Below are 20,503 nucleotides of genomic sequence, written 5' to 3'. Positions count from 1 at the left end.
TGTAGGTGTTACTTGTCTTTAAAATGATGTAGATTGAAAGTTAATAATAGATTACTACATTAAAGCATGGGTTGGTGTTTAATAGCCTCAAGCATATTAATCTATTCTTATAGGCGTGATTTTGCATCCACGCAGCTTTTACAATGAGGCCTCTGGAAGGTTGTTGTGTAGAACAGTAATGAAACCTCTGTTACGGATTAACGAGGCTTCCTCTTACCAACAGGTTTATTTGCTGGTGAGGGCCAATAAGCAGAGGCAGACGGATTAAATAAACACTCTCGCTGAAGTGGCAAACATCGTTGGTGATTAACACTCACAATCCACATTTAGACCCTCAGCTTGTAATTACAGGGAGGCAGTGATGGCTGGTAATCACCGTGTGTATGCGGGGATTAAGTTGGCGAAATAATAGGCAATTCAAGGCAAAGATGCTCAAAAGGCACAGACGCACTCAGCTCTGGATCTGCATATTGATGAGCACTGAGGTGATTTTCCTTTAGAGGACGTTTAGAGCAATGTTTTTGGCTCCTGCACAGCGTTTCCTAAAGGCGAGCACGCTCTGAGCCACGAGGTTCTGTCCGTGGTGCTGATGCTGCTGTTGTCTTGGCTGACTGCCGCCCGCCGCAGCATCTCCTGCACGCAACGTGCCCACAAACATCTTTCTTCTATGTATCGGCATGCGTCAGGCAGGAGGAGGGAGTGGTGCTCCAAGACTTTATGTGGCAGTCACAGGGTTTGCGATTGCTGTCCGCCCCCCCCCCAAAAAAAGAGAGACACAAGAGAAGCACGTGTAGTGGGTGGTCCTCAGCAGAAGACTTTCACGTGGCTCTAGCGAGCGCAGTGCCAGAGCCTGAGCCGCCACACCGTTTAGTCCGGTGCTGCAACAGCAGGAGGCAACATCAGCATGGCTGCGGAGATGGAGCCCTCGGAGTAAGTGTGCTTTCCTTCTGTGGTTTTTGTGGTAAATGACGAGTTTTCAGTGATAGCTTGGTGATTTAAAAGTCATAATGATCAGACCATATGTGTCACTATACAAAAAGAAAACATTAAGTTTGTATTGAATCTATTAGAGGTGCTGGGGTCCGTTATGTTGTAGATTACGCATCAAACTGGAACATTGTATCCGCTGTTTATGCCATCACTGATGTTCAATTAGGGAATTATAATTTTGCTGCGATGTTTGCGTCTTTCTAAAAGTTAATTTTTACAATGAAATGGAATATTATTCATCGGGATATGACATCTACACCTTTCTTCTACGGCATTGTTATTTATTGCCTGCGTACCCATGTGGCGTTTGTTTAATTGGTTGTGGAGCCTCTCATCCAATCTCTGACACGCTTTCATTATTAATAGACTATTTATTGTGAGCAGTATGCTGCACATATGGCCAAATTCCCCTGTGAGGCTTCTCAAATGGTCGCTTTGAGCCATTTGATCTAATGTTCTGGCTGATTATGCTGACAGAAAAACGGGTCGGACTGTGTTGCAGCCACTATACACAGTGTATGTTTCATCCACATGTGCCTGTTGATCTAACAGGCTCTCCACCACTGGCTAGGATGTGGGTGAGCTTTTTTTTATTAGTTAGTTATTTAGTTTCCTGTGGGGAAACGTGAGGATGGAGTACACACTGTTGCCAAACTCTTTTTTGTGGTGGATTTATGGTGGGAGGTTAAATGTGAGAAAATGTTGTAGAGCATCAGTGGGTGACGTTAATCCAGTCAACAGGCAATGCCACTGCTGCATGTCTCTGGAAAGAAGGGTGCACGTGAAAGATCATAAAACTGCAGGGTGATGATGGAGCGATAACAGCGGGGGAAGATGGGATGCAGAGAATTGTGAAAATGTCCAGCAGATGGCTCTGAAGTGGGACCAAAGTCCTCATGAGTCTCTGCTCTTGTTTTGACTGGAACAACAGACAATCTATGGCCAAATGTGTGGCAGCACCTGGAAATAAAACAGTGTTTCAGAGTCCAGTTGATCACTCAGAATCAGTGATTGAGTGTGACAAGAGTGATAAACAGTGGGATTGCCCTCTACAAGATCAAAAGATACTAAAACACCATGTACCAAACTGGATTGGAAAATCAATGCAGCAAAAGTTTGATAACTGTGCAGATATTGCCATCTATAGGTCCTCCTTAACACTGTCATGGGGGCTTGTTATCTTGTGTGTGTCGTGTTTCATTCCGCTGTGTCACCTCAGTTAGCCAGCTGTCTATCTTATGGACTATAGCCATAACAAAGTTTTTCAACCTCAACTATTTTTAGGTAGCAGAAGTAAAAATGCGTCATCCTCAACATTTATTGTGCTCTGGATTTATAATGATTAAGGCAGTCAGAGAACAATTAGATACAAAAAAAAAGTTTCTGGGCAACTATCATGTTTTTCCCAAATGATATGATATGATGATATACAGATTTATAGGCATTCTATGATCTCAACTGGCCTATAATTTTATGCATATAGCTGCTGTAAACATGCCTCTGGACCCTTGGTTTGCGATAAGCCCCAAATGTTTACAATGTCTGGCTCCACACCTGGTTATCGGTGTTGCTTGTATATGACAAAATCCTGAACACCAGCTGCAACTGGTAATTCAACTCTCAAAGAAACAATTCCAATGCTTGTATGACTTCACCCTTCACAGGTTAGCAGCCTACAGGCTTTAAATGTAAGATTATCTGTCAACATGTGGTTGTAACATTACATCAACCTTCCTTCTCTAGCGTGATCCGCCTGATAATGCAGTACCTCAAGGAGAACAACCTCTACCGAACACTGACTACCTTACAGGAGGAAACCACCGTCTCACTCAACACAGTGGAAAGCATTGACAGTTTCATTGCTGATATAAAGAGCGGCCACTGGGACTCTGTCCTGCTGGCTATTGAGTCCCTCAAGTTGCCCGACAACACGCTTATTGACCTTTATGAGCAGGTGAGCTTCGCATTGATCAGCTAATACTTTTCTCGGCTTGAACTTTTGACTTAGCAGCATCTGATGAACATGAACTCTTTAACAGGTTGTAATGGAGCTCATTGAGATGAGGGAGGTGGGAGCAGCTCGCTCACTTCTCAAACAAACTGACCCCATGATCATGTTGAAGCAGACGCAGCCAGAGAGGTACAACCATTTGGAGAACCTGCTAACGTGCTCCTACTTTGACCCTCGCGAGGTGAGAATATGAAGGTTTTTACTTTTAAACAACAGCATCAGTAAGCAGTTTATAAAGAGGCGTCCCTTCCCCCTCTCTGCAGGCGTACCCAAAAGGCAGCAGCAAGGAGAAGCGGCGTAGGGCAATAGCCGAGGCGCTAGTGAGGGAGGTCAGTGTGGTTCCCCCTTCTCGCCTCATGGGTCTTCTGGAACAAGTTGGCGTGAGTATACTGATCAATATCTCTCTCAATACTCACTCTAATTATCTGAGGGAAGCCACTTAATCAATGTAGGACTCTTTGATTGAGAATTCAAGGTCTCAAATTATCTCTTTATCTCTTTCACTACTGTGATGTACATACTGTGATTGGAGGTTCTTAAAGGGCCTGAAAATATATTTTTTTCTAGCTATTAGTAATGGCGTCCTACATGAACACACATTGTCTTTTAAAGTTTGAACAGTTTTGGTTAAATCACAGAAGCGATTTCTATATTTTTTATTTCAAGTGGGCGGGGCTCAGGTAGGAAAAGGTTGCATATTTCTGGGCACCAATCAGAGTTTAGCAATAATAACTGAAGCAAAATGTTGTGGCAGCTGTATAGAAGTTAACTTATGTTGTCAGATCACTAGCAAGTATGTTTCCATCCAACTGTTTTATGCATATTTTCAATGTGCACATAAAAAACCTAACTGTAAACACCAGTGGGGAAAAAATCACAAAAAAGTTTTTAAGCTTTTTACAAATGAAAAGAATAAAAGTAACATATGACGAAAGATGCACTTGAGGCAGACTTAACTAGTTAATCATGACGTATGAAGCGTGTGTGTTGGCAGAAATTGAATAAAATCATATCATATGGTTTTAATAATGTATAATCACCTGAATATAGGAATCATTGTTTTATTTATTTTTGTTTACCTTAGAATGAGCCTTTTGTGGGTGGCCTTCCATGGGGTACACCCTTTTTGTGTGTTTCGCGGCTACAGTAGTTTCTCCTTCACACTTGGATGGGGAGGGTGAAATGAGGGAGTATTGATCTTTAACTGCACTGCTAGATGCCACTAAATCCTACACACTGGACTTCCTAACGTCCTCTGAAGCTTCCGCTGCACTGAAGAGACAAAAAATAGCGGCAGATGAAAACATTTGAAACTGTAACACTCTACATTAATACATGAAAAAAAGTCATATTTCCATCATAGTTTCCACATGAGGTTGAGGTTTGCCGCTCTTTTAATAACATCATCTTACTGGGCCCTCTTCCTCTCTAATGATTTGATGGCAACTGACGGGAGAATTCAGAATGGATGGAAACACAGATTAATTAGCATTTTGTTCGAACCTGCACTAAATTTTAATGTAGACTTGACTACTGTCAATGAAATCAGATCAAACCAAACCAAACCCACACAGTTCACATGAAGGAGATTAGATGAGTTTTTGAAAGTTAAACTGTTAAGGAGCAGCACATTAGAACAATGAAAATTAGTCATGAAATTTGTCTAAAATCATTCATTTTATTTGCTTTTAACATTTAGTTATTTGTTATATAGGGTCCTTGAAGACTGGCAAATCAAGATATGCTCCATTTATTGTATAGCTGTGTTTAGCTTGCACTGAAACAGCAATATTAAACACCAAGCTTGTGACTATCAATGCAGTGATTCCAAAAACGTCCTAAAGACATACATCCCACTGTTGGTTTTTATATCTAAATGGAGAGCATGGTACATTTTTCCCAGGGGAAGGTTCTTGGTGAAGCCCACGTTTGTTTTGCTGGTGCCAGTAAAATATTTCAAGGTGCAGAATTGACTCATTTAATGCAATACAGAGATACTAAAAAGCATAAATGATCTACTAATGATGATGGTTGTGTTTTTGGCTGTAGTATACAAGATAGTATTGTACTAAAATATAAAGCTGCCACGCAAACTGCAACAGGACATCTACTGCCAATTAATAATTTGAAAACTTATCAAGAAATATATTTGCCAAAGATTTATGACTTTATCTCTCTGTGGTGAGACCTGTTCCCAGTCACAGTCTGTTATGACAGTTCTGCAGCTGCAAGTAGGTCCTTAATTTTAATCATGTGTTGCATTGTGGGACAACAGCGCTGCATTGAAAAAATCTCTATTTTCTTAGTGTTCATGTTTTTGTTGAGACCTTGACATTGACGGAGTAAAACAGCCACAACTACTTTATGTTTTCTATTGACTGTTCCTCATTCCTGTCTCACACAGTCTATGAGACTGCAGCAGTATCCAGATCATCTCTCCCCCGACATGACCATCGACACGCCTGGCAACAAGGAGAGACATGTAGAGAAAGAGAGCTTCCCAACCCAGCTGTATCGCCACATCAAGGTAGACCACCATAGGTTCTAATTCCCAATTCTAATACATTCTTTATACTGTATATAGAATGTATACTAATTACAGTATATACTACTACTACCACTATTACTACTACTTTAAAGATTGGTTTGGCGATTGTGGGAGCAAAAAATTGTTGTAGAAAAGTAAATAAGACCTTTCTGTGTCTATTGATGAGTCATTTCCAAATGTAGACTGTATCTCCCTTATTATTAAACACACACACACACACACACACACACACACACACACACACACACACACACACACACACACACACACACACACACACACACACACACTTTGAGTAATTGCTTTACTCACCTGAAGGCACTTGTCTTCAATCTCAGGCTGTGCTTTTCATCACTTGCATCCATATGGAGCTGCCTGAGTTGCTTGTCCTTGCTTTTCCCTGCCCAAGGTTACAATGGGCAGCCCACATTATGCCTCCCTGAGGTTGCAAAATAGGCGAGCGTGTTTTCTGGAAGACGGAGGAATGTTGAGAATGAGGTGTTGTTTTATCCTGCAGTTTGGACGACGGTCACATGTGGAGTGTGCCCGTTTCTCTCCTGATGGCAAGTACTTAATCACTGGATCGGTGGATGGGTTCATTGAGGTCTGGAACTTTAACACTGGAAAAATTAGTAAGGTAGGTTTGTTTCATATTATAACACTTAAAAATAGTAAGACCTCTTTTTCACTTTTCCTAATTTATTGTTTTTACAGTATTTTAGATGAAAACTAATACCAGTTTATAGATTGTAAGTGGATATAGTCTATATTGTAGGGCGTTGTCATAGTCTGTTTAGATTGTTTGTATTTAATGTTTTAACAGTGTTCTAATGCTACCCACTTGGCCAAATGGAAGTTTTAATTGTATTTTTACATAACAGAAACATTTATTTTATTGTTTTTCTGTTTTGTGTGTGAATGTGTACCTGTGTCTGTCTGTCTGTGTGTGTTTGTGTGTGTTTGCATGAATGAATTAGGACTTAAAGTATCAGGCCCAAGACAGCTTCATGATGATGGATGATGCTGTGCTGTGTATGTGCTTCAGCCAGGATACAGATCTACTGGCAACTGGAGCTCAGAATGGGAAAATAAAGGTTGGATCTTATAATACTGCCTTACAATACTGTTTCATTTAAAGTTAAATCTTGGTATCACTGTATGTTAATATAGTGAAATATGGAAGAATTATGTCATGTTATCAGCTGAGATTAGTCTTGAATCTTCTCTCTCTGGCAAAAGGTGTGGAAGATCCAGAGTGGCTTGTGTCTGCGAAGGTTTGAGCATGCCCACAACAAAGGTGTGACCTGTCTGAGCTTCTCCAAGGACAGCAACCAGATCCTTAGTGCCTCCTTTAACCAGACCATCAGGTGGGATGTACCATGCTTTCTGTGCATAGTGAACACACTGCAGACAGATATGTTATCTAATACGGACCATAGCATCTTCAGGATTTCTATTTGCATGGCTGAGACACTGACTCTGACTGATATCCATAGTAGTAACATTGTCATATAATATGATTCACATACCATTACTCACATCAGCTAGGAAGACTCAAAGAGCAAATGGTTAATTACATGACATTGAATTGGAGAGGAAACAGGGAGATAAAGTCAAAATAGTCAATATATACATAAATGTTTCATATTAAATAGATATAGAAATTTGAAAAATTTAATTAAATGTAATGAACAAGTCAATTATATGATATATTTAAATACATGAATACCTAATACAGTAAATTACAATTTTAGTTTTTAAAAGGGAAGTAAATACCTGAATTCACAAATGATGTACCAATCGTTTTAAAATAGAAACAAACAACGTGGTGGGAGCCATGTTATGGCAAAACTTTGTTTGTCTACTGTGGGAGGAAGTGAGGGCTCTCACTGACCTCAGACATGATTCACAAAAGTTTCAAAGGTGCACACATGAATGTGAGTTCAGCTGGAAGGCAGTGAGCAACCCACATTGGATTAGCAGAATGCTGCCACAATAATGCATATAAATGATAACAGAACTGACATATAGAAATGTAGATGGGAAAAGGAATGGCAAACAGTCATGCAAAAGGTGATAACCAAAACTGAATATAGCCATGCAACACAGAGTTAGCTAGTTAGAAACTGTGGACACATTTAATGGAATTCAGTGGTATATTTGTTGAAGTTTTAATATCCTGTTATTAATTTGGGCATCAGTTCTATTTCCTATGCTTTTAAATAATTATAATTCCATGCAGATATCAGACATCACATGTTGCTTGCCTGAGTCATGCACCTGAATGTAAATATACTGGGGGAAGGACATTTATCTTTCACTTCCTCTCTCTCTCTCTCTCTCTCTCTCTCTCTCTCTCTCTCTCTCTCTCTCTCTCACATACACACACAGACACACACACACACACACACACACACACACACACACTGAAACCCCTTCATAGTTTAGGAGTTGTTATCTATTTCTGACTCCTGGGGGGTGTGAGCTGAGCCTCTCCGCTGTGTTGGAAGCACATGTGCTGTGTGGGTGTAACTGAGTGAGACCATGTGCTCGGGCACAAAGCTGCAACGTGTTCCTTCCCTTGCAATTCCACGAGCTGGGAGTCTGACTCGTTCACATTCGCAAAATCCTCCCAGAGACGCAGTGAATCAGTGAGCATTAGACGTTTTGTCATGGTTTGGCTAATCTGCACCCAGTCACTCCACAGAGCTAAAAATAACTCATTGGCTGCTCAGCAACATGTTTGTCTGCTTGCAAGAAAAATCCCCCTTGAGTTGAATAAAAACATGGTTTGTTAATGAGTGAGAGCTGCTCTTTTGTTTGATTTAGTATTTCCTAACAGCTTTTATGTCTGCCATTTTCAGAATCCACGAATTGAGGTCAGGAAAGACACTAAAGGAGTTAAATGGCCATTCATCGTTTGTAAATGATGCATCTTTCACTGAAGATGGATTTCACATCATCAGTGGCTCATCTGATGGCACAGTTAAGGTACAATGAGCAAATGATATTACTATAATTCATGTATGTGCTTGTGCTGCATCAGTATTATTATGTAGCAGGGGCAGTGCTGTCATATTTGTCACTCAGTGGATTTATTTCATGTGCATATTTTAGATTTGGAATACAAAAACCTGCGAATGCATCCACACTTTCAAATCTCTGTCCCGGACATCAGAGGTCCCCGTCAACAATGTGATTCCTCTACCCCAAAATCCAGAGCACTTTGTGATTTGTAACCACTCCAACACGGTGGTCATCCTGAACATGAACGGTCAGGTGAGTATTCTATGAAATATAATCTATTTGTGATCAATATTCAAATCTAATGAACAAGAGGTACTTTCGTAACAAGATTGATTGCATTTACAGAATACTGCCATATTTGTTTAATCCATATATATTGTTAATATTCATTGTTAAAAACCTAAATTAAGTAGTCTACAGCCATGCTAGCAGCTCTGTGAGGCTGTACTGTTGCAAAGCGATGCTTTTTAGATAAATGTTAACATCAGCATGCTAACATGCTGACAATGACAATGCTTACATGCTCATATTTAGTGGATATAATGTTTACCATATCCACCATCTTAGTTTAGAGTGTTGGCATGGTAACATCTGCAAATTAGCGCCAAAAACAAAGTATAGCCTAGGCTGATTGGAAGGTCTTTAGTTTTGTAGATATCTGGTCAAAAAACAAATTTAAATTTAGACCTGATGATGGCACTAGAGGGAAAGTCAGAGGATAACCAGGTGATGAGTTCGTGAGAGGCCTGCAGCAAATTTAATGGCAATACATTGAGTAGTTGTTCATTTTACACAAAAACCTAAAATGTCACCTGTACAGTGGTGCTAGAAATAGTATATGGACTGTACTTATATAGCACCTTTCTAGTCTTCTGACCACTCAAGGTTACATATAGCGGGAGGAGCCAGGGATCAAACCACCAACCTTCTGATTAGTAGACAACCTGCTCTACTTCCTGAGCCACAACCACCCACAAGATAAGGCTTCACTAAGACTGTGGGATTCATCCTCTGTGGACCATGATTGTACAAAATGTCTTGGCAATCCATCCAATAGCTAAAGGGATATTTCAGTCTGGACCAGTCTGACTGATTGACCAATAATTGCCATCACTAGCAACGCTGCCAGCTAATAAAAAGTGAACACATTTTAAAACTTCCTGAACATTCTGCTAATACACACACACACACACACACACACACACACAATACCTGAGCATCGTTGTAGAAACCAAATGTCTTCTCCTCTTCCTCCTCAGACCATGAAAACTTTCAGCTCGGATAAAAAGGAAGGAGCCGACTTTGTTTGTTGCACCCTGTCACCCCGCGGGGAGTGGATTTACTGTGTGGGAGAAGACTTAGTGCTGTACTGCTTCAACTATACAACAGGAAGGCTGCAGAAAACGCTGACCGTAAGCTCTACTGCTAATATTCGCTCAATATCAAAGTCTGTGAGAGGTGGCAGTACATCCACACTCATGTGAAATGTAATTTGTTTAAAAAAAAAAAAAAAAAAAACTGGACCGTTTATCTAGTTATTTTTTGTTTCACTTGACACTCTGATTATGTCACTGCTGCTGTGGAACAATCCTACTGGGGGCTAGTAAGGGAACAGTAAAGTTGATGGGAAATGGAGAATGTATGCTGATCTGTGTTCGTCTGCACCCACAGGTTCACGAGAAAGAGGTAATTGGCATCGCTCACCACCCACATGAGAATCTGATTGCCACATACAGCGAGGACGGCCTCCTAAGGCTATGGAAACCTTAAACTGCATCCTAATATAGAGGACCCAGAGAGCCTTACGTGTGGTTATAAAGCAATTCATTCATTTCTATGTAATAAAAAAGAGATGGGTTGATAAAACTTTACAAATGGACACATTAAGCCATCAGTTAACAATAAACCAGTTAATTGATTAAGATAACGATCTCACCACAAGGTCCATCAAGTAGCTTTCGTTCACGATCTTCATCAGCAGATGGATTTTTCCAGTTGTCATGGAATTGTGTTGTTTTTTTTTCCTTGTGCACTTTAAGGTTTTCTTGTCAATGGTGTGGAAAACTGCAGTTTAGAATGACAACTGATTACAACAGTCAGTGTTAAGAAGAATAAATAAGAATTCTAATAAACCTGGACCTCAGCAATGAATCGATATTTTTAAATTAACTTATGTATTATGTAATTCCTACCAATCATTTCAATATGTCAACAGGTAAAGGTGATAGCCAATGCAAGTGTTTGTTATATAAAGGAACTGTCAATATTTTATATTTTCTTATTAATCCCATGAAGAGACCACATAATTGACTTTGCTGGAGATGTAAATCTTCACTTTGGTCACAAACCAATTTATAGTTTTATTTTCTTTTTGAAAAAAAGGTAAATAACTTGCTAAAAGGTCTGGGCATTGCAGTTTTTACCGAATGTTGGTACTCGTTAGTGAGATCAATTCAGTGTTGGTTTTGGTATTCTCATTGAATTTGCTAACAATTGGAAAAACAATAATTCCTTTTAATATCCTTTAAACATTTTGTTAAAACTCATTTATAAACTTAATTTAATTGGGTCTTAATTAATCTATTTTTAATACACATATTTGTAAATTAATTATATATTTTTTTAATTATAAAAATATAATTATAATTTGTTTTATTTAATGAGTGATTAATTTTCTTTGCTTTATGAACTTCTGTAGGACTTTCTAGCTCCTCTATACTGTACACGCACTTCCTCATGGATTCACCAGTGCAGTTTGAATCCCCATTTTCATCTCTTCTGTCTTTATTAGACATGAAAATGCATGATGGTAAACTGTCGTGAAAATATTTATAATAAAAATGGCCTCTTGTTTGGGCATAAACAAACAATATCAGGTATATAATTTGTCAGCTTTAGTTTATAATAATACTTTTGTATCTTTGATTGAATGATTATGGTTCAAATGTTTAATGATTTGTTTTGTCCTGTATGTCCCCTGCATGCTACCTCAGTACACTGTCTAAATGTGGCTCTACAATAATTTTAGTACTCCTTAAGAATATGCATGGTGACTGAAGACAAACCTCAGTTGAGCTCCAGTGACATTCTGTAAACCCTGTGTGTATATAATAAATGTACTTTATTGTTAGTTTGTTGCATTGACCGTAGTCAGTGTTCCTGTGCATCAGTAGGACGTGTATGCCTGCAAGAAACAGAGCTACTGCCTCGACCAGTATTTATTATTTGTACTATGTGGGACTATCTGTCACACGTCCTTGAACTATCATCCATATATCACCGTTGCGAAATAATGTCATCACACTCTATTTTGTATATTCATAATGTTATATATATATATATATATATATTACTGCCAATCATGTCAAAAATGATTATCAATAAAATTAAAAAAGCCTTTACAGTTACAGTGTTTGTGCGTCATTGTAAACAATAAAAATACAAAAAAATATGTTTAAGCTGTAGTTTCAAAAAACAGTATGCAATCAATTGTCTGTAAATTGGAATATTTTAATTTGGGGCAAGAATTATTAACAACTGTTCAAGGGCACCTAGTTATAAAGCCTGATATTTCCAAATTTAATGTCCATTCTGCTACTGTAGAAACATGGCGGTTGAACAAGGCGAACGCCATGGAAGGCGACCTGTGGCGTCTGTAGAGACAAATGACTCATTCTAAAGTAACAAAATCACACATAGTAATACCACAATCCAGAGAGACCATTAAACTGAATTTAATTAGAAAACATGAGCATAAACAAGTAGATCATTGGTCCTAACACGCATACAGTCAAATTTAAGAACATGATGACAATTAAGCAGAGTTCCCCTGACATTATGAGTACTCGTATAAATTTGCATCTGTTTCAAGAACAATTGTGAAACAATTTAATTAATCTCCCTTCTGGTGAGCATAGTTGTGTGTTTACAATATCCAAGGCAAAGTCACCACTGAAAGAAAAAAAAACAAAACCTGCATTATCATGTAGCTTCAAGTTAAGTTATGATAAGGCTTTGAAACAGGCAGACACTTCAATGAGGTATCAGATGTGCCGATTTTAAGTCCCTCCATAACCTCCCACCGACCCATTTGGCATTTAAAATTCGGACTAGAAATATGACAAAAGACACACATAATAGCTTGTGGGCCAACAGGAGCAAAAAGCCATCAACTACTTTAAATTGCTAGTATGATTAAAATTTGTCATGGAAATTCCAAATTTACATAACTGAACTCTTCATTTTCTAATGATTAAAAAAATCGTACACCCGAAATAATCTCAAGAACACTCAACTTCTAAACAAACCAAGACATTAGCCATTCTTCTTTGTACAACTTGGGTGCCACTTGGCACTGTTTAAAGAGAGGGAAAACGTTTGCCATTAAGGCATTATGGGCCTGTTACAAGAAGAAGGTTTACAGAGTTATCAGGCAACTTTAAGCACATAAAATATGGAATATAGAATCACGTTAAAATATGCCTTCTTAGCTTCAGTGCTCGGAAACCCTCCCAAATCTGTTAATTGTTTGAAAAAATAAAGTGACTTACTCATCTTTGACATTTTGTTTCTGAATACCTGCCCCTGCCATTAACTGCAGACATATTTGGCTCATATCAAACAGTGTTGTATATACACATGACATTTTCCGCTTTCAACACAAGGTTTCCAAAACAAAAACAAATGTGCCGCATCGCCACAGACGAATGATTGCAGCTCGAAAGTACAAACAGAATTTAAATATCAGTTGGAATAATGCAGAATTGAGTGGCCTGAACCTACATACTGCGAAGCCTGAATCATCATCACCTTTACACCCAACTTGTATCTTCTTGTCACATTTTTAAGATTGTTTACAAATGTCTAGAAAATAGCCCTTGAAAGGGTAAAACAGCACAAAAGTTTGAACTCAAGTCTCCATGCACATCCCTCTCCGCCACCGTCTGAAGATTGAGTCTTCACCACACACACACACACACACACACACACACACACACACACACACACACACAAGATTGAACAAGTCATCAACGAGTGGTTCACAACAACTGATTTAGTAACACTATAAAAAAGGTTATTTTCATATTAGTATTGGCATCCGCTTTAGTGTAACTGCATGACAAGCTGGCAGTCTTTGTTTAAACAAAGAAGTTTTTCTTTCTTCTGAAGCCCCTGTAATATCAGCCCTCGACTCTAATCACAGTGTGACTGGGGAAAAAAAAAAAGGAAAAAAAAAAAAAAAAACGTCCCAGAGATGACAAGGAATCCTGTTCACCCAGATCCGAGTGTAGTCCTGTGACTGTAAGATACTCTACTCCATCCAAAAAGTATTGTAATAAATCATGAGGTTTATGCATCAGCCTGAAAGAAAACTTCAACAAGTAAACAGTTACGATTTTTAAGAGAAGTAATTAAATAAAAAGTGCACAAAAAAAATCCCAAAAGGTGCCTTGCTTTAGAGATGAGGGTGCGGGCTTGTGGCATAAGAACAGGCCAGTTGTTATTTAAGATGTCTGGCACTGAACACCTCCAGTGCAGTCGTCTTCATCCATGTAGTAGTACTGATGGTTGCGTCTTTTTCTGTTCTCCAAGTCACAGTCCTCCAGGTCGGCGTAGATGTAGAGGTCATCGTCCATACTGTCCGGCTGTTCTGCATCCAGCTTTTCGGGGAGGTAGCGCTCCAGCTCCTTCAGCTTCGGATTGGGCAGGAAATTGGCTTGTGGGAACACCACCTACAGGAAGCAACCGTAAACTATTTGCTTACAACAACCATGTAACCATTCGGCACTGTCAGTTTTATATATTGAGGTTCATGTGTAAAACCGCTGACTTCTCTTTTCTGTTCGTTGGTATTTCATTGGTGAACCAAGACTAAACATAACAGGTGATAACATAGGACAGATGTGATAGACAAGACAGTGTGACAAGCTTTACATTATGAAGACTCGCACAGAGAATGGGGTAAAAGTGAAAGATGGGGGTTTATATAGTGCAGATAGTCATGTATGGGCATTTTGTGTGTGTGTGTGTGTGTGTGTGACTGATTTATTTTAAGGAAAGCATGCATAAAATAAAATAAAAATAGATAAATAAAAGGGGAGATCGATTAAAAAGTGGATATTTAAAAACTTCTTACCGAGAAATTAATAATAAGGCGTCCCTTCTCAAATGGTCTGCGATGCATGGGCATCCCCTCATTTAAGACGCACTTCGTGTCTCCAGGTTTGATCAATGTCCCTGTGATTAAAAAACAAAACATGAGTCACATTAATCATTAAAAACTAAAAACATGAAAACTATAGTCCACATCCGGTTGTCATTTGAAATACTCTTGCCAATGCCTGATGGATGCATGGGGGGGGCTTGGATCATCATTTATTTATTCTTTATTAAAGTAACTGAGCTGATTAAGAATGAGTTTGTGGTTTATTCTTTGTAGTTTTATGGTAAAGGTTGGGTGTTGGGTGGCCTACACTGATTGAGAGGTACAAGCTTTAGTACAGAGAGGCATTTGATGATTTGATTTTTACATTTAAAACAGATGCTTTATTCTTTTATATACACTGGTCATTTCCAATAATGGGAAAGCTTACCCCTCAACTCACTGATATTCAATATAAATCATACAATAATAACAAGAAGTATAAAGAGGACACTTTAAGGCATTAAGTCTGATCGCCAACTAAACATCTGGCAATTTAAGAGCTGTGTATTTAAAGACATAGTTACCTGGACTTGAGGTGATGAGGAGAGTTCTGTTGTCCAGTGTCTGAACAGGCTTCTTGAAACCACACAAAGCCTCAACCAGCTGCAGCTCCATTGACATGATCAGGTCCTCTCCTTTCCTGATGACAGCAAGTCGTGGGGAAAAAAAGCAGAGGTGATTTTACTGGGTTGACTGTGGTTGGGAGTGTGCTGCTATGTATCACAGGGTACCATGCCAACTACTATGATGACTAGTGGGTAGATTTAATAAAAATGTAACTCGTCTAATTTAAATTTAATCATGTTCCACTCCAAACAGGATGCAATGTCAAGTGGGACTTTTGAGTAATAATATTTTTACTGACCTCTACAGACTAGAATTGATGCTTCTACTTTGCAAGGAAGCACCAACTCCCTCACTTTTTACTTGGTGGTACTAGGTGGACTTTCTGTTTCATTTTGTATTCTTAATTTAATTTATAGTTCTAATATCAATTAAAACAGACAGTAGCGAGAATTAATTGTATTCCTTAAAGACATATTTTAAAAAAAGACATTAAGTGAAGAAAACAATATATATTTCTTGTTCCCTTGTGAACTAGAAATACGACCTGTTTTGTGAGGGGCAGCACCCGGGCTGTTTTCTCCACGTTTTACTTTTTACATGTTTTTTTAATCTTTTATCTTTTATTTATCTACAAATAAAAGCCTGCTTATTTTTCCAGCACACCTCCCTTCCGGCACTTTTTGTCTTCCTCACGTTTCACCATGCTACCCTGCACCTATTATCCCCAAAAGCATAATATCATGTATCTGATGTAATTGCATTAGAAATAAAAGACACTTGCTGACAGGGAATATATTACCTGGTGAATTGTGGATGCTCTCGCTGGTCCAAGACAATAATGATATCCCCTGGTTCAATTCCTGGCTCCTGGTCTCCCTCTCCATGGAAAACGATCTTCTGGCCATCTCTCATTCCTGCGGCAGTTTAGTGAACAGGTGATGGATGTGCAATATTTGGTTTTCTGCTTCAGTCTTCTGTCAGTGACAGTTGCATTTAGAAAAACTCTCCCTTATCTCTCACCTTTGTCAATGTGGACCTCCAAAATCTTCTTCTGCCGCAGGATCTTTCGACCCCCACATGCTTTGCAGCGGTCCTTGTGGCTGATTCGCTGTCCTTGGCCCTGACAGCTGTGGCACACTGTGGACACTTGCTGGACCATACCTGGTAACAGTTGGTGCATGTGAACCTGCATGCCCGTACCATGGCAAGTCATGCACACCTGTGCGGCTCCTTTCCGACTCCCACGACCTGCCAAGAAAAAAATAAACTGTCAGCACGCTGAATAACAAAGATGAAGGCTATTTTTGTTTTAGGTTTATATAAAGCTTTGGTGACCTGGTGAGCAAGGACTGGATTACATTTACAAGACTGACTTGCTTTGTTATCGGACAAAGAGCCTTATCATGGCCTGTGTGTGCTGAAAAGCCTGCTCAGATTACTTAACAAGTTCAGTGATGGATGCTAACAAGACTAGTAACTCGCGTAGCAAAAGACGTACCTTCACATCTCTCACAAATGGTATTCTTCTGGAGAGCAAGTTTCCTTGTAGCCCCGTTATAAAGATCTTCCAGTGTCACTGAAATCTGATGAACAATGTTCTTGCCTGGGGCAAAACAAATCACAGACTTTAGCAATGCTGTTTCTTGGAATAAAGTTGGCAATTTCATTCAATCATCAATACACACTCCTTGTTTCTGGTTCCATAGCATCAGTTTCCTCTCATATTGCATATTACATATGCTGAAATAAACAAGCCTATTTCTGCTACTATTTCTAAACTACAAATAATAAGTAATGGAAGATGACACTCGGCTACAGATGGGGAGCAGTTGTGTGTTTACTTCTTCATTTGAAACTGTTTTTCATTAGCCAAACTGCAAAGTCACAAATAAGATAGTTGATGTACAGCCATTTAAGACTTTGTCTGTCATGCTTGCTCCACAGTCCTGTGTTTGAGCTATATATATATAATGTAATTCCTCACAAACAAAAATGGATTCAAGATTCATTCTTGTTTTGTTCCCTTTAAAAGAACAGCTGCAGGGAGAAAATGAAAACCGCTTATGTCAAACGTGTTCCAGTGTAGAGCTTATAGCCGACTGTGTACAGGGATTTTTAGTCTGATACCAATGTTGATATGTGAAAAATCAAATGATATATTAGCCAGTACTCATTTTATTTTTACAGGCTATAAATAAACATTTTGGATAAGGTTCCTAAAACAATTCCCCATTTTTTTTTTGAACAATTGCATCCAATAAATGTATTGGGCAAGACAAAGTTGAAAAAATAAACTTGTTTTTGGTGAACAAGAGACAAACAGAATGATGATGGCATTTCTGTACCTTAATTTCTTGTCATTTATTGGCTGACATATGCTGATAACAATATACTGTCACTGAACTATTGCTAATAATTTATCTAATAGAGCTGTGATAATTGACCAATTGAAAGAAAATGAGTAGCACTATTTTGATAACCGGTTAACTGTCATTCATTTACAAGCAAAAATGTTAAACATTTGATGACTCCATGTTCCCAAATGTGAGAATTTGCTGCTTTTCTTGGTCTAACATAACAGTAAATTGAGTGTGTTCAACACTGCAATTTCCTCCTCAAAAGAACTGGCCCTGGCTCTTGATTTATATAACTCAATCATATCGCAAAACTTTCAAACCAGAAATACAGACACTTTACAAACTTCAAACATCATCTCAGCTTAGTGATTATTTCACTAATATTTCCTCCCCTACCTTTTCGCTCTCTGTGCATCCGACTGCCCCCACCAAAAAACAAGTCAAAGATGTCCATTGGCGATGCACAGCCACCGCCGCCACCACCAGTCCCTCCTTCCTTTATAGCCTTTTCACCTCCACGGTCATAAAGGTCTCTCTTCTTGGCATCTGACAACACCTCATATGCCTGTGAGATCTGCTTGAACTAGAAAAGATAAGAAACAACAACATACTTCTTTGAAGGGGGTCAAGAAACATTTTGGCAATATACAGCTGCTTAAAACAAATTCAGCTCTTTGACAGTGTGTGAAAAATAATAAGGGAGGTCTTTAAATACTACTCTTATACTTTTATATGGCCTCTACAAATGCAACAAGAAAATTTTGATAAATCTACCAAAGAGAAACAAAGACAGATTAAACAAAAACTACTCATACCTGGTTTCATCTTACTCATTAGATCAATGGATTTAGTAATATCTGACATCCAGATAGATTTTTCACATTAATAAAGCTGTATTTACAGTATTGAAATATATATTTTTTCCGTATACATTTGCCCTTTCCATGCAAGAAAAATGAAATAGCTGCTAATGTTAATGTTTATGAGTGTACTAAAAGATACTTACCTTCTCTCCCTCTGTAGGGTTTTTGTCGGGGTGATATTTCAAAGCTAGTTTGCGATAGGCCCTTTTCAGTTCGTCAGGAGTAGCATTAGGTTTCACACCCAATGTGTTATAGAAGCCCATTTCTTTTACCATCTTTGTCTTTAACGAATAACCTTGAAAAAGTAAAAAGGAGGGTAAAACACATACGTACCCAAATATTCAGTTACAGTTTAGCTCTTAAACATATTCCAAACTTTACAAAAAAAAACATAGTATCACTAGAATGACCTCGCCTAGCAATATTAAGCTTCTAAACTAAGAACAAAAAACGGTAAGAATTTGAATGAAATGGTTTTAGGTTGCTACGTTAATATGTCGTTGTGACAAGAGGAACCAGCTTCCTTTTATAAATGCAAAAACAAAGCATATCAATGTATGCCTGTATGAAAATGTCAACATCTCACTGGTCTTACTGGTTCACAGCATGCTGCTGTATAATGCTCACCTATAGTATATGTATGAGAAGTGCACTACAATGACACCATGAGGATGTTTTTGTAGTGCTACTAATTATTCATTCACATCTGTTGTACACCCTATAGAGCCAGGACAGTGGCTTTAGATACAGGCATTGAAAATAAAACCTGGACTGGAAAAATAAAAACTGGCATTGGAAAAAGTTCCACTGAAAAATAAAACTTTGTTGGATTCTAATATGTTTTTCAATGACAAATCCTATTTTTTTTTCTTTCATTTTTTCACAGCAATTCTTTCTACAAGTTAATCTGGAACTCCCCAAACAAGTCTGTTTCCTCCACAGTATGGAAATTATATGGAAATCAGGCTGTCATTGCCCGCTGTCCCCTCAATGTTAAAGCGTTGACAGAGAATTGAAACTGAAACCACTGTCAATGAACAGAAACTCAGTGTGAACCTGTCAGGGGGAAAAAATCATAAGCTTGTACTTTAAAAGCACGTATGTTACATTAATTCTTAATAGGAAGCTTTGATTTGTTTAATACCTGTATCTTATTATTACTGGATTTTATTCCTGATTCATTACTGTCTGAGCAGCATGTGAATGTTTTATGATAGCTACTTCTAACAACTGTATACTGTTTGGTCCTTTCATCTATAACAATGCATATTTTATTAACTGGTCATATGTTTTGAGTAACTAATAATAACTATTACTGTCAGATAAATGTAGCTAGTATCTCCTTCTAAAATATACCGCAGTCAGTGTAAATAAAGCCCCTTTAATATGTACTCGGATACTTGTTTCAATGTACTCAGCTACATCCCAGCACTGGTAAACAACAATGTTATCTTCTGCCTTTTTTTTTTTTTATATTTGGACTATGAGTCTGACATCACGATTACACAGCAGACATTGGACAATAACAACACACAAAGAGGCTCAAATATAACACACTTGTTTTTTTTTTTTACACGCCATGAAAACCACCGGTCTATCTTTGTTTGAGTATTACTTAATGAAGATATAGTAGCAACCTGTTACCCCTCTCATGATGAAAACAGTCGCAAGGTTTCATATCCACCAGGCCCTGCGTACTTTAGCAAGCTAATGCTAACACGCTAGCCAGGCTAGTTTTTTTCTTTCTTCTACCGTTAAACTTAAAACATTAAACGCGACACTGGTACGAACAAAACATGTACAGTTCACTTACTAGTTCCCAACCTTATATGAAGACAGTGTTTCGGGCAGTTCAGCGCAGACCTTCTCGAGGCTCTTCCAGAATCTTCTAACCCGCCTCTAGCATGGACCTGAGCCAGTGACGTCGATTTCTTG

General features: G+C 38.5%; 2 protein-coding genes across 3 annotated transcripts; one reads left to right on the top strand and one right to left on the bottom strand.

Moving 5' to 3' along the window:
• The first annotated feature begins 821 nt into the window (after positions 1-821).
• LOC127354719 (WD40 repeat-containing protein SMU1-like) lies at positions 822-11,983 on the top strand. Its single transcript, XM_051384840.1, has 12 exons — positions 822-930; positions 2,734-2,944; positions 3,030-3,182; positions 3,265-3,381; positions 5,406-5,528; positions 6,067-6,186; positions 6,527-6,643; positions 6,789-6,916; positions 8,414-8,540; positions 8,667-8,828; positions 9,836-9,988; positions 10,248-11,983. The coding sequence occupies exons 1-12, from the start codon at positions 905-907 to the stop codon at positions 10,344-10,346; spliced, it is 1,536 nt and encodes a 511-aa protein (XP_051240800.1). The 5' UTR covers positions 822-904; the 3' UTR covers positions 10,347-11,983.
• Positions 11,984-12,286: 303 nt separating this feature from the next.
• Positions 12,287-20,495, bottom strand: dnaja1 (DnaJ heat shock protein family (Hsp40) member A1). Of its 2 annotated transcripts, none has more exons than XM_051384841.1 (9): positions 20,382-20,495; positions 18,712-18,863; positions 18,102-18,288; positions 16,847-16,951; positions 16,369-16,596; positions 16,148-16,262; positions 15,306-15,421; positions 14,713-14,813; positions 12,287-14,308 (listed from the first exon to the last, which is right to left on the bottom strand). In XM_051384841.1, exons 2-9 carry the CDS (start codon positions 18,841-18,843, stop codon positions 14,081-14,083), a joined length of 1,212 nt encoding a protein of 403 aa, XP_051240801.1. In that variant the 5' UTR covers positions 18,844-18,863; positions 20,382-20,495; the 3' UTR covers positions 12,287-14,080. The 2 variants fall into 2 exon arrangements, with proteins under 2 accessions (XP_051240801.1, XP_051240803.1); XM_051384843.1 differs by having other exon boundaries at positions 20,393-20,486.
• Positions 20,496-20,503: the final 8 nt, after the last annotated feature.

This window comes from Dicentrarchus labrax, unplaced genomic scaffold, assembly GCF_905237075.1.
Source record: "Dicentrarchus labrax unplaced genomic scaffold, dlabrax2021, whole genome shotgun sequence".
NCBI classification, from domain to species: domain Eukaryota; kingdom Metazoa; phylum Chordata; class Actinopteri; family Moronidae; genus Dicentrarchus; species Dicentrarchus labrax.
Note: the sequence above shows the minus strand (reverse complement) of the source record. Positions and strands in the feature narration are given on the sequence as shown.